Here is a 14,166-nt window from a genome sequence, read left to right on the forward strand (position 1 = left end):
TCCAATCATTTTACAGTCCCATCTCATATACATGCTATTAGTCATATCTATTTTGCCATCTACAAAATGATACATCAATATATCAAGAGGCATAGCCATGTGACCTCATTGTTCTGAGGATTAAGTTAAGAAAAGTAAGAGTGCCTGGCACACATTAAGTGTTCAAAAATGTAAACTGTCACAGCTGTCATCAATTCCTAATGGAGAAAGTGACAAGAGCATAAGGCAAGCCTTCTACTGTGGGAAATGCCGGGTGCTCTTTTCTATCAGTCGCCTCAAATACAGAACTATACCTGTTAATATACCTGTTTAAAATATAACAGGCCACACACACACACAAAGACACACATCTTTACAAAGATCACTAGCACTTACCTTTTTTTTCCTCCACAATTTTTACAGAGATGACATTTTTATCCATGGGGTTTGGATACTAAATGAAAACACAAAGAAAAATTACCATTCTTTTTTTTACAAAGTGAATTACTTCATAGCAGCCAGTTATTTGCAGAAACAGTAAATATTATCCAAGCAATCTCTAAGGCCAGTTTTCAATCAAGAGTCTTAATTTTACTAGTTCGGAATAGGTAAGTGAGATGCTGTCATCAACTGGACCTGTATGAAACCAGGAGAAACCTTTTTTGGAGTCAACCTAGCTCTGGATGGAGGGGGAGGTTAGGGTAAGCTAATTAATAAATAATACTATTAATATTGAACCAGCCTTACATAAATCAAGTGTGTTCTTTGTACGAGGCACTGTGTTGAATGCTTTACTTGCATGATCTTTTTTAAAATCAGCCTCTCTGTTGTGACTGGGTCATGGGATATCATTATCCCATCTTTCAGAAACTAAATGGAAACTAAATAATATCAGAAAGCTTAGGGTCACCCAGCTGGTTAGTGGTAGAGCCACAAAATTAAATCAGGCCTAGTATCAATACATAGTGAATTCCTTCACTATTGCCCTTCACTATTGCCTGGTGGCTGGGTCAGCATCACAGGAGTATAATCACAGAAGGAGTCTATGCCAGGTGCTCGATAGTTTATTTATGTATATAAGTGTATGGCTGAGTCACTTTGCTGTACAGAAGAAACTGGCACAGCACTGTAAATCAACTATATTTCAATAAAGAAAAAAATGCAAAAAAAAAAGTTTATTTATTGATTAAATTCTCCTGAAACACAATTTCATGTTAATAAAAAGCTGATAGGGTTTCCCTGGTGGCGCAGTGGTTAAGAATCCACCTGCCAATGCAGGGGACATGGGTTTGAGCCCTGGTCCGGGAAGATCCCACATGCCGCGGAGCAACTAAGCCCGTGCGCCACAACTACTGAGCCCGCGTGCCTAGAGCCCGTGCTCCGCAACAAGAGAAGCCACCACAATGAGAAGCCCACGCGTGCACCATAACGAAGAGTAGCCCCTGCTCGACACAACTAGAAAGCCCGCGCGCAGCAATGAAGACCCAACACAGCCAAAAATAAATTTATGAAAAAGAAAAAGCTGATAATAGCTACCATTTTTGTCCTAGGCAGTTTAATATATTATTTCAGTTTAATTCTCAAAACTATTCCATGAGTTACATTCTGGGGTTTTTTTTTTCCCTTTCACTTGTGAGAAATTAAGCTTGGATAAACTAAGTCATTTGCTCAAAATCACCCAGCTAATGAGCATCAAGACTGCAATTTAGCCACAGATACTTTCTTTTGCCTTCAAGGCCTGCCCACCTAACCTACCCCCAAACACGGCAGTCACTCAAACCCCACCCTTTCCACTGCTCAGATGTGAAAAGAGACTCAAGACAGTAGAAGTCCTCAAAGCCAGAGGACAAGCAGGCTGCTGACCAGGCCTGCTGAGCGCCTGTCGGGCTCTATTCCCAGAGGTTTACTGCTTCATCATGCAATCTAATATGAAAGGAAAATTACAGGGATGTCTTATCCAAAACACCGTAAGGTGCTGAGGGGGAGATGAGAGCAGCGAACAGGCTGGGGAGGGGGGACAGGGGACAGGGCCCTCCACTTGGTAAGCTTGAGCTTTAAGCCTTCTGAACCCAGGGAAATGGTATACAAAACTCAGTGAGCAGGGCTCTTCCCCACCCCACGGCAGCTCTGTGTCTGCAAGCATCAGTTTGTATAAGAGGTTGACTGAGTGACTGATTTTTCAGGGAAAAGGATCCATCACTTTCACACATTGTTAAAGATATCTGTGGCCCCAAAAGACCTGGGATAAGAACACAGACTCTGCAAGGGCAGGAATTTTGTATCTCCACCAGCCAGCACGGTGTCTGGCACATAGCAGGCACTCAATGAATATTTGCCGAATGAATGAACAATCTGGAAGATAAACCTTGCTGACCTCCGGGATCAAGGCGGAAACTAAACCTTAGTCCCTTCGAGGACCAGGGAAACCAATCTATGAAGCAAGCAGTGGGCTCAGTCCTTGGCACCCTCAACACCACGTGACACCCCACGCCGTAAACTCTCCCAGTCACACTCTCATCCGGGAAACTGCAATCTTGATAACAAATCAACAACTTGCCTTTTTTTTTGTTTGTTTGTTTGTGGCCACACACTCGGCTTTTAGGATCTTAGTTCCCCAACCAGGGATCAAACCCAGGCCCCGGCAGTGAAAGCACCAAGGCCTAACCACCAGACTGCCAAGGAATTTCCCAACATGGCTGTTTAAATATTTATTTATTCATTCATTCACGTTTGCTCCAGAAAAAAATGCTCAAAATTACAATGCTTGTTTTCCTGAAGTTTAACCTTCAGTATTTTTGTGAAGATAATGTCCATCACAGGGGGTCAGGTTTAGCTATTCTGTCCCTCAGCAAGGGGGCTTCACTTACACAACACCCTTGAAGTGAGGGTGATATCTGAGACTCACACAGATGCCCTTAATTTTTATTGTGTGTGTGTGTGTGTGTGTGTGTGTGTGTGTGTATAGAGATCAGAACTTTTATACTAAGGTAAAACGAGAGTAGGAGAATATTGCCTCTACTACAGTTCTAGTTTACTCATTTTATTATATTCACCAATACATCCTGACTGACTGAATATTATAAATACACTGTAAGTTATACGAAGATGACTGAACTAAATTATGAAAGAGGTTGGAAACATAATCACCAGAGAAGGCTAATGATAAAAATTTCCCAAGTTCTGATTACTTCACAAAGTTATCAGTGAAATTCCTAAAGATTATAAACTCAAATGCTTTACTCACGCTTTTATATAACTTTAATATCTGCTTATTAGGGTGAAGGGTATCGATTTAAATAATAGTGAAACTATTCTTCACTTAACAGTTTTCTGACTACCTAGGCACTCTTCCAGGCACTAGGGATAGAGTAATGAAACAAACAAAATTGTAGCCTCTTAGAGAGTTTACATGTCAGTCAGAAAAACAAAAAATAAAATATATAAGGAGAAAATAAATCAGACTAAGGGATAAAAGGGGCTTGGGAAATCATGAAGAGGAGCCATTGTAAAATACTTAAGGGTCACTCATTAGACAATGCTTGCAAATTACAAAGTAAAATGCAAGTTGTCTCAGCCAAACACAAGAAATCCTAAACTATTCACTCTAGTAAACTCATTTGCAAGATTCAAGGCATTTTCCTATGCAACTACTTTTGGAGTTGAATAGACGTGAGCCTCAAGTTTCCTTCCATGTGAGAATGGAAAAAGAAATCAGAGGTTTATTTACAATAGCTAAATACCATGACATGAACGGCATATATTTTAACTTTTTTTAAATTAAAGATTTATTGTGCTGAGGCGCCCCCTACCTGGCATTACTCAAAATTTTCTGACACCATCTTGTGGTAACTTGAATATTCATGATTTAATTCACAAAAATGTATCTGAAGTCAGCTAATAAGGGGTCGAGAGAGGGAAGGCTGCTCAGAGAGGATCACCACCAGGAATGCCAATTGGGAAGACAGGAAGCAGGTGACCAGGTTTTTCTGGACACCTGTACAAACACAGTGTGACAGTGGAAAGGGTTAAGCTAGATCAGGATCAAGCCCATCAAAGACTTAATTGCACATCTACTTTGCCCGTGCAGAGTGCTGTATTAGAGGTCACCATATGTATTATCTCATTTTGTCCTCCTCAAAATGAGTAAATCTCTTAACAAGCGTTAAGATAAGGAGTCTCCATGTTAAAAACATAATGGCATAAGACCTGCACACGGAGCAGGGCAACCCTGGGATCTTCCGCTCCCTGCTCCACACTAGTGACTTTCATGGAAGCAAAGTGGACTGATGACCCAAATATCTACCAAAAACCCTTGCCATCCTTGGACCTCACTCAGTGGACCACAAACTGCAGTGTCTAATAATTACTGCACAGGGCTCTGCACATTTGCCATACTTTCTGGGTGACACAAGGGATTTTTCAAGGTATATTTGAGTTCATTCTGAATTTACTTATAATTTTTACATTCTTCACAGAACATAAAAACGAACCCCTTCCCTTTCCCCAAGATATAAATGTGTTGCAAATATCACTGCTTATATTATATGTATGTAACAGTCTAACAAGGGTAAAACGTAGACTCTCCTACACTGTCATATACCTTGCTTTCATTTGTTTTACATATTAAAAGGCAAGAGCCCAAAAATTTCAAAATAATGGGTAAAAAACAAAATATACATTAAAACAAATACATAGCTATGAAGAGTGAGAGGTCAAGAAATAGAGTCCATCTAACTACAGGAATTAACATTCAGAAGATAGGGTATATTTACATTTCTTATTTACAGGGGGAAAATATAATAAGCTTTCATAAAGCCGACTCTTACGAGAGTAAGGAGTTATTAACATATCAACTTTCCAGGACTTCGGTGGTCCAGTGGTTAAGACTCCAAACTCCCAATGCAGGGGGCCAGGGTTCGATCCCTGGTCAGGGAACTAGATCCCGCATGCATGCCGCAACTAAGACCTGGTGCAGCCAAATAAACAAATAATTAATTTTTTTTAAAAAAAAAGAAAGAAACAACTTTCCAAAAAGCTCAGAAGTCGATGCCTGCCTTTTATAATACTCCCACCAAAAAAGTCAATGACCTCCAAAGGAGCCATTGTTTACCAACTTCCAACTGGCATTATCCAAGAGAACACAAGGAAGCAGTTAAGCTGATATATCTGTATTAGTCCTTCAAAGAAGGCCAAGGAGACCTAAAGTAAGTCTGGTATATTAACATATCAGTTTTATAAGCATTAAGGGAATCTCTGCTACTCGGGCTGTTGCCAAACATGTACGTGCAAAGGAATGGAGCTGCCGAAAAGAGCTATGGCATTTAACTACACAAGGAAATCACTGCGAGCTGTGCCAAATTCCCTTTACGAGCTACATACTATTGTCTATCTTAGAAGAAAAGCAAAGTTGACTTTATACCAAGACCAAATGATTAGTCAAAATGCCAAAGACCAAAGACTAAACACATTTAAGTCAACAGACATTTTGAATGGCTGTTCATTGGCCTTCGCAATAGGAGGATGAAGTAGAAGAAACAAAGGACAAGGAGGCAAGATGTGCAGACTGTGATGCTGCCATCTGTGAAGCCCGGGTGGTGGACAACCAGATGATCCTCAAAGGCCCTTCTGGTGGGACAAGTTATGATTCTAAACAAAGGCCAACCAACGTCATTTCACACTCATTCATACCAAAATGTCCCAATAATTGGCAATGACATAATGAAGTTTTTTAAAAAGAATTCATACAATTGTGACACCAAGGAAAATCCTTTTCCCTAAACATTAAATGCAGCACTATTTACAATAGCCAAGACATGGAACCAACCTAAATGTCCATCGACAGATGAATGGATAAAGAAGATGTGGCACATATATACAATGGAATATTACTCAGCCACAAAAAGAAAGGAAACTGAGTTATTTGTAGTGAGATGGATGGACCTAGAGTCTGTCATACAGAGTGAAGTAAGTCAGAAAGAGAAAAACAAATACTGTATTCTAACACATATATATGGAATCTTAAAAAAAAAAAAAATGATACTGATGAGCATAGTTGCAGGGCAGGAATAAAGACATAGACATAGAGAATGGACTTGAGGACATGGGGGCAGGGAGGGGGAAGCTGGGGTAAAGTGAGAGTAGCATCGACATATGTACACTACTGAATGTAAAATAGCTAGCTAGTGGGAAGCAGCAGCATAGCACAGGGAGATCAGCTTGGTGCTTTGCGATGACCTAGAGGGGTGGGATAGGGAGGGTGGGAGGGAGGCTCAAGAGGGAGGGCATATGGGGACATATGTATGCATATGGCTGATTCACTTTGGTGTACAACAGAAACTAACACAGTATTGTGAAACAATTATATTCCAATAAAAATCTATTTTTTAAAAAAAATGCATACACAAACCCAATGCATTTAAAGTTACAAAGTCTACAAAATAACTAATCAGTACTCTTGGAAAGCACCATGGTCCAGAAAGCACTAAAGAACTGAAGAGGAGACTAAGATACAACAACACATTAAATGTAATGTGGGATCCTGGATTGAATCCTAGACTGAAAAAAAATCGTATTAGTAAACAAGAGCCAAAATTTGAATAATGTTTATAGGACAGCTAACATGGTATCAGTGTTAATTCCCTGATTTTAAAAATTATATAGTGGTTTGAGGAAGTTAACGACACGAATTTTCTGTCTGTTTTTGCAACATTTTGTAAGTCAAATTATTTCTAAATGAAAAGTTAAGAAATAAACGAAAGTAAAATAAAGACAGTCTGGGAAACAGAATGAGTTTTAGAATCTAAGAGACCTCAGTTGAAGCCCACCTATGGGAGTCTCAGGCAAATTATCTCAGTCAGTCACAGTCTTTTCATCTGTAAAATTAGAAAAACAAAAACAAAAAAAAAACAAAAAAAAATCTACCTCAAAGAGTTGTTATAGGAATTCAAGGAAATAATTTTATGTAAAGTGTAACACCTGGCACCTTACTGGTTTTGCTACTAAAAAATGACTCAATATTTTTGAAAACTTAGTTTCAAGACTTCAGTCTTTATCTTGTAACTTACTGTGGTGTCATATTAAGTATACTATTAGTGTCCATTTGCAATCCAGATATATTTAAATCATTATTCAAAAATTACTAGAAGATATTTCTTATTTTCCTAGACTAGTAAAACCTCACAAGCTTATGCTTTACCATTGCAGAATTTGTAGAAGATACGACAAGGACTCCTTGACTCATCCCTACCCACTAGCATTAGGGAAAGCGCCACATTGGAGAAGAGAATAGAGAGAATACTTACTTTTAAAAAAGGCAACAAACTCTAAGTACTCTAAAAGCTCTTATATATTTATAATTAAAACGTGAATCTTGCCCCATACTTTATGTCTGTGATATGCCCCTGAGAAGGCACTTATCACAAAAATTAATTTATTTTCTTTTGTCCCCTTTGACAGTGAGCTCCTTGAGGCCAGGGCTATGTTTTTTTGTCTTTTTTTTAAACATGTTTTTTTGTTTTATTTATTTATTTATTTATTTTTATTTTTGGCTATGTTGGGTCTTCGTTTCTGTGCGAGGGCCTTCTCCAGTTGTGGCGAGCGGGGGTCACTCTTCATCGCGGTGCGTGGGCCTCTCACTGTCGTGGCCTCTTTTGTTGCGGAGCACAGGCTCCAGACGCACAGGCTCAGTAGTTGTGGCTCACGGGCCCAGTTGCTCCGCGGCATGTGGGATCCTCCCAGACCAGGGCTCGAACCCGTGTCCCCCGCACCGGCAGGCAGACTCTCAACCACTGCGCCATCAGGGAAGCCCCAGGGCTATGTTTTATTTAGCTTTTCATCTCCCAGGGGCCAAATGATACACAGACCTATTGTGGATTTCTATTAGGAGACATATAATGAATGTTTAACTATTATACTTTGATAATTAAAATTTTCCTATCTTTCAGGCACTGATTAAGCCACAACCTCTACTAGGTAACTTACTAAGTATGCTTTAATATTATTTAAATGACATTTTAAGAATAAGTCATAATTCAAATATGCATCTTTATTCATGCTTACTCTCCCCTTAATTACTTCTAGTTAAAAAGATTTCTGCAAAAATAAATAAATAAATAAATAAATAAATAAATAAATAAATAAATAAATAAAATTCTGCAGACTACTTCTCTCAGCTTTTTATTTTCAAGTTCATGGATTACATGTCACAAATTATTTCTGTTAGTATTACTATAACGATTTTTAACAAGTACTTTAAAAGTACTTGTTTTAAACAAGTACTAAAGCACCTACTGTGTGGTGATATTAAACTACGTATATTGTATGCAACTGTGTGCATTATCCAGCTTACTTTCCCCCAACAACTCCAGAAGATATTATTATTATTAATATTATGCAGATGAGGAAACTGAGGCATAGAAAAATAAACTGACTTGCCCAAACTCACATAGCTAGAAGCACCCCGACACCTGGCTGATGCCAGAGCCCACGCTCTTCCTGTCTGCACCTTCTTCCCGTCGTGCCTAATTTTCTAGTAGAATTGAGGATAGGAAGATAAAAGTGAAGAAAGACTATTATAGTGTGAACAAAAAGATAAATAACCATTATGCTAACCCAGGCCTATCATTTTCAAATCACTTATTTTGGAAATACGGGTCCACTCCAAATATTTCAGGAGCTCTGTAGGGAGAGATGTTCCACACATGTGTCAGATATGCAAGGGAGAAAAAAGAGGATCAGAAATGGAAACATTATTAATTACCCAATCAACTTTCTACTCTAAATGGAAATAGCCATTCATAAATCCCCTTTTTGAGTTTAAGGGTAAACATTCAAACCATTTTGTTCACAACATCAAGCTCCTGGCTAAAATAAATAAAATCCGAGGCCACTGTGTTGAAGCAAAGAAATTATTTTAATCTGTCCGTTTGATTACAGTACCCAAAGTAAGGACATGTTTCTGAATCCCACACCGACTTCGGTCTGAAATTACACAGGGCTAAATCCTGAAGAGAGTATTTCACTCATTCATTCAATAAGGATTTGCTGAGTACCTACTATGTCCAGGATCTCTTTGGATACTTGAGATACATCAGGAACAGATGATAAAATCTCCACCCATGAAGCTTACACTCTATTCACAGTGACTCTTTTACCTACAGCATAACAAGAAAATCAACCTGAACAACTCTATGGTAAGAAAAACTGTCGCTTCTCTGGCCTCATTTAAGAATAAACAAGAAAAATCCAGGCCACATAATGGCCTTTTTTATGACTTTAAATTTCAGGTAGACAAGATTTAGAAAGTCTTTTAGGAAGAAATTTTTAGAAAATCTAGGAATCCAGCTCATGCAAGGCAAGCCCATTAAACAGACCCATGTTAGCTTCCAGAGATGAGTAAACCTATCAGCTGCTATATCCATCTATTCAACAGTGTGTTCTCTTTGTAGATGGTTTTAAGTAAAAGGAAGGAAACAGCTATAAATGATGAGAACTAGAAAGCTAAGAGTCATTCAAAGAAAGAAACCAAAACACACTGTCAAGACCACTGACACTGTAGTTCATGGAAAGTACAGTTTAGCATCTGATGAATAAACCATTTTGGTTCTCACAGCACTCCTCCATGAAGAGTTCATTGAGAAACATTGCACTCCACGAACAAAGAGCATTGTGGTGTTTGTTTTCAAGGTGCCACTTAGCTTTGAAAGCATGTAGCTAATATTTTGCCTGTGGTATCCAACAGGCAGGTGTAAGAAGAGCAAACATTCCTCAGGTTTTAAAAATAGCAGGATATTATAACTTGGAAGGCAAGCCCTAACATACCAAAAGCCAGAGATCAGTAGACTCTATTTAAAATAGAACTTCCTCAGCGCTGTAGCACTTTCAAACATACCATTGTGCAAAATCAGATTAAATGCTTCCCAGAGATCCTATGATTGTCCCTTCTGCCAAGTGCTTTCCTTTGAATAAAAAAAAAAATACAAAAAGACTAAAAGAAAAATAAAAGTGTATTTTGCCAAAAGGATCATTCTTACTACCTTATGCTTTAAAAGAAACATATGCTTGTCAGACTGTTACACATCTGATCCTCACAACAATCCTGGGAGATTGGTGGGTTACATAGCATATCATTTCACAGATAAGAAATTAAGACAGTAGGGTTGTCTCATAAGGTTGTGCATGTTGCTCACTGCACAAGGTTTTCCAGTCAAGCAGGCCATTGGGCACCTAGAAGAAGGAGCACTTTTTTCTAACTTGCATAAGTAGCCCCATACACCTCCCACTAGCCCCATTTACTGTGAGCTTATGGGTGTAGACCACCTAGATGATGCCTCTTTCTAATTTGCTCAAGGGCACAATATAGGCTGGTGAAAACTGTTTCCCAAGGCCACCTCAAAACTGCTTTTAATGAAGGAAGCACAATGATTGGAATCCAGGTCTACTGACTTCCAGTTCATGGCTTTAAATAATGCAAGGTGGGGACCTCCCTGGTAGTCCAGTGGTTAAGACTCCTCGCTTCTACTGCAGGGGGCACAGGTTTGATCCCTGGTCAGGGAACTAAGATCCCGCATGCCATGCGGCCAAAAAAAAAAAAAAAAGAGAGAGACATGAAAAAAGAATGAATAATGTAAGGTGAAAATTCTCAGAGCAACTGAATTTATTGACATCCTAGAGACAGTCACATAGCCCCATCCAGGGATCTCTGAAGGACTGCTTTGTGAATAGAAAGAATGGAAGTGGAGTGTCCATAGAGATAACACTGTCCCATCCCTAGACCTTTTCTACAAATGTTCTCCTCCACTTTCCCTAGCCTTACCTTCCAAAATGTCCTCCTCAGTTTTTATGTACAATGTGCCAGGCACTTTGCTAAGTATTGTACAAGAACTCTTCCAGATCCTAACTGAACCCAGCTAGAGAAGCGACCTCAGCTATAACACATGGCACCTAAAAACTGCCCACCTGAGCCCAGTCAACCCGTAGAAATGTGAGAATTAAAAGCTTTCCATCAAAAGCTTACCATTGGTTTAGGCCACTAAATCACTAGGGTGATCTGTTACACAGCAGATAACCCAAACAATGTATTTTCTCACCCTCACACCTTCAAAGCTATACCCTGAGACCAGGCACAACCCATCGGAGATGAATAAACCCTGAGAGAAGACTGCAGGCAAAAGGAAACTGAGATTGGATAAAGAGCACACAAAGTAGAGTCTACAGCACTGTATTCCCTCAGTGATTATCTGAGTGTCTATTATGTGCAAGATAGCACAGCCTGGTGATTAGGGGGTTTGAGCTTGGATTCAGATGTGTTGAAATCCTGGCTCTCCCACTTGCTAGCTGTGGGAACTTGGAATCTGAACCTCAGTTTCTCCAGACCATGGAATGGAAGTCAATCATAACTACTTCCTGAAGCTGCTGGCAGGAGTAAAAACGATAACGTATGACAGCACTTCCTCCCCCGCCCCGCTGGCCTAGGAGACTCGTCTCATGTTTCAGCCATCACTTCACAAATGTCACTTTCTCGAAGAAGTCTTCCCTCATGCCACCCTCCGGGACTTCACAACACTGTGAACTTTCCCTGTGTAAATACACATCATCAGCTGGAGTTATGTGTTCACTTGTTAATCATTTATTAATGTCAGTCTCACCCACCAGAGACCATCAGCTCCATGAGAAGAGAGTCTGTCTGTGGTGCCCTACACCCAGCGCAGAGCCTGGCACACAAAGTGTCTCTAAACACCTGCTGAATGAAAGAAAAGCATTTAGCCCAGAAGCTTGACACATGCCAAGTACTCTCTAAATGAGAGCTTGGCACTGTGATACGTGCTTCTTCAGGAGTGAGACATACCCGGAGGAAGCTTAGAGTCTAATGAGGGAAAAGACATGCAGTAGTAACTACCCAACACTGTAGAAGACGGTCACTGAGGCCCAAAGTGTCCCTCCAGCTCTGACAAGGCAGAGATTGCCTCTTGATGAGGAAAACCCAGAAAGGCTTTCCAAAGGGGCAGTGGCATTGGAGAATCCACACTCCAAAGTGCCAGTCCTAAAACAAAAATGGGGTATTGGCTTTTTCTCTTTAGGGCCCAGAAGCCTGGCCTAAGGCAAAGTCTACAGCACATCTGTAATTCATTTATTCATTCATTTATTCATTCATCAGATTTGTACTGAGCACCTAGTAGGTACCAGGTACTACATACAGGAGATAATTAACAATATTAACCCGCTGACATTCCTCCCCCAAAAAAGGCCTCCGTGGCACCATCATGTTAACCAGGGTCCTACTCACTCCTTTGTGACCTGGGCCCCCAACTGCATCCTCTAATGGAGGTCAGGTCTTATCACTTAAAAAAATCCATCTCCAGGCTTCCAGGTGGCACACTGGGAGCACTGCCAGTGGCAGCTGTCCAAGGCAAATTACAATTCTTGCAAATCTTCCTCAAGATTGTGAAAGCTGAAAGAAGATCTGATACAACACTCATCTGTGGACAAAGAATGTCACCTGCCATTTCAGTAAACAAACGATGTTGTGGCCATAGGTCCTTCAGCCTCTGCAGCCATCCCCAGCGGTGCACCCTGAGGGGATTCAGGACAGAGAAAAACAGGATACAGGTCCTAGATAGTTAAGACACTTATCAAAGGAATTTCAATGAGCCCAGACTCTTGCATTGTTCCATACACAGAAAAAAGCTAATTTCAATAACTTGAGATGTCCCGTTTTCTTTAATTAGCAGTAATCTTTGGATGGTCAACTATCCTTTTTTCTGTTTGAACTCCTATATATCCTGGTTCCTCCCTTACCTCCTCAGACCAGCCCCAAGGAGCTATCTCAGAGGCTGTGTCCAGGCTTAAGTCCTCAGCAAGTCTGCCCAATAGAACATAATTCTCAACTTTCAGGTTGTTCATTTTTTTACGTGGACACATCTTAGATGCAGAAGCTGAAGCCTAGAGAGAAAACGACCCTTGACCAAGGTCATCAAGTGAACTAACTAAAGGCAGAACCAGACTAGAAAGAAATTTCCCATTCTACCATTGCGAGCCACAGTCCCAGGAGCAGCCCTTGAGATAAAGAGGGCCACTGAATATTGAGGCTAGGGTGTACAGTTATAGCAGCACAAACAACAACAATATATTTTAAAGAACTTAGCAAGCATCAGTCACTGTGATAAGCACTTTACGGGAATTATTTCACTTGAATCCTCACAACTCCTGAGTTGGTACTATTATTCTTCCCATTTTACATATTACAAAACTAAGGCACGGAGACTGCCCAAAGTCCCAAGCTGTTAATAAAAGAGAAAGTGGCGAGGTGGTAGATGACGGCTTCAACAGCCTCCACGAGCTTTGAAGGAGTCAATGATGTACTAGAGAGATCGACAAGCCCTGTGCAAGCTCACCGGGGCTCCAGAACTTGGGTTCCCCGCGACTCTCCCTCCAGCTGGGGCAGGGTGTGAACGTGATGCCTTGCACGGAGCCTTTCCCTCATCCTGGTGGGGGAGCTCTCAAGGAAATCCACCCCCGCCCTCGGCCAGCACATCCCGGAGGCGAAACGCGCAGTTGGAAGGGGAGACCGACCGTGGGTGTGGACCTCCGAGGGCAGAGGGGTGCAGAGTGGAGGAGAGGGGAGCTGCGGGCGCCCGCTGCCCAGAGCGCAGACCGCTGGGCCACCGGGGCAGTGCGGGAGAATGCGAGCCCCGGCCGAGACGGAGCGGGGCGAATACCTTTCGGAGGAAGCTGGCGACCACCTGCTCGAAGGGGTACTTGAACACCTCGTGCACGTCCACGGTGACCCCCATTCCGGCGCGCCGACCACGCCTCCGCGAGCACACTGCTGCTGGAGCTCTGTGTGTGCCAGGCCGCAGGCGTCCACACCAGGGTAGCCGAAGGGGCGTGAAGGGGTTTTTTCTCCTCCTTTTTCAAACTTTCGAAACTTTATTGTCCACTCGGAGAACCAGACAGTCGGTCATGCCCCCGCCCCCTTCCGCCAGCGTCCCGTCGGGCGGCGGGCGCGGGAGGTGCCGGGGCCCCCGGCGGGGTCGGCTGGAAGCGCCTGGAGCGGTCCGGCCCCGGCCCCGCCCCTCCCCGCGCCGGTCACGCCTCGCCCGGGCCACGCCACGCCCCCGACCACGCCTATGGACCCAAGTATCCGCCCGGGAGCCGCCGCACAGTGCCTTAGCGGCTTGGACCTTGCAA

At 41.8% G+C, this 14,166-nt stretch overlaps 1 protein-coding gene across 8 annotated transcripts in view; it reads right to left on the reverse strand.

Annotated features, from left to right (window-relative positions):
- The window catches only part of PRELID2 (PRELI domain containing 2), a 93,773-nt gene that overhangs the window by 59,295 nt on the left and 20,312 nt on the right, over window positions 1–14,166 (reverse strand). For 3 of the 8 annotated variants that reach the window (XM_068536105.1, XM_068536103.1, XM_068536107.1), the window contains one exon: window positions 376–433. In XM_068536105.1, the coding sequence (XP_068392206.1) occupies window positions 376–421 (46 nt within the window). In that variant the 5' untranslated portion in view covers window positions 422–433. The other 5 variants (XM_068536101.1, XM_068536104.1, XM_068536102.1 and 2 more) reach the window with 5 other exon arrangements.

Source organism: Eschrichtius robustus, chromosome 2, assembly GCF_028021215.1.
Source record: "Eschrichtius robustus isolate mEscRob2 chromosome 2, mEscRob2.pri, whole genome shotgun sequence".
Taxonomy (NCBI): Eukaryota; Metazoa; Chordata; class Mammalia; order Artiodactyla; family Eschrichtiidae; genus Eschrichtius; species Eschrichtius robustus.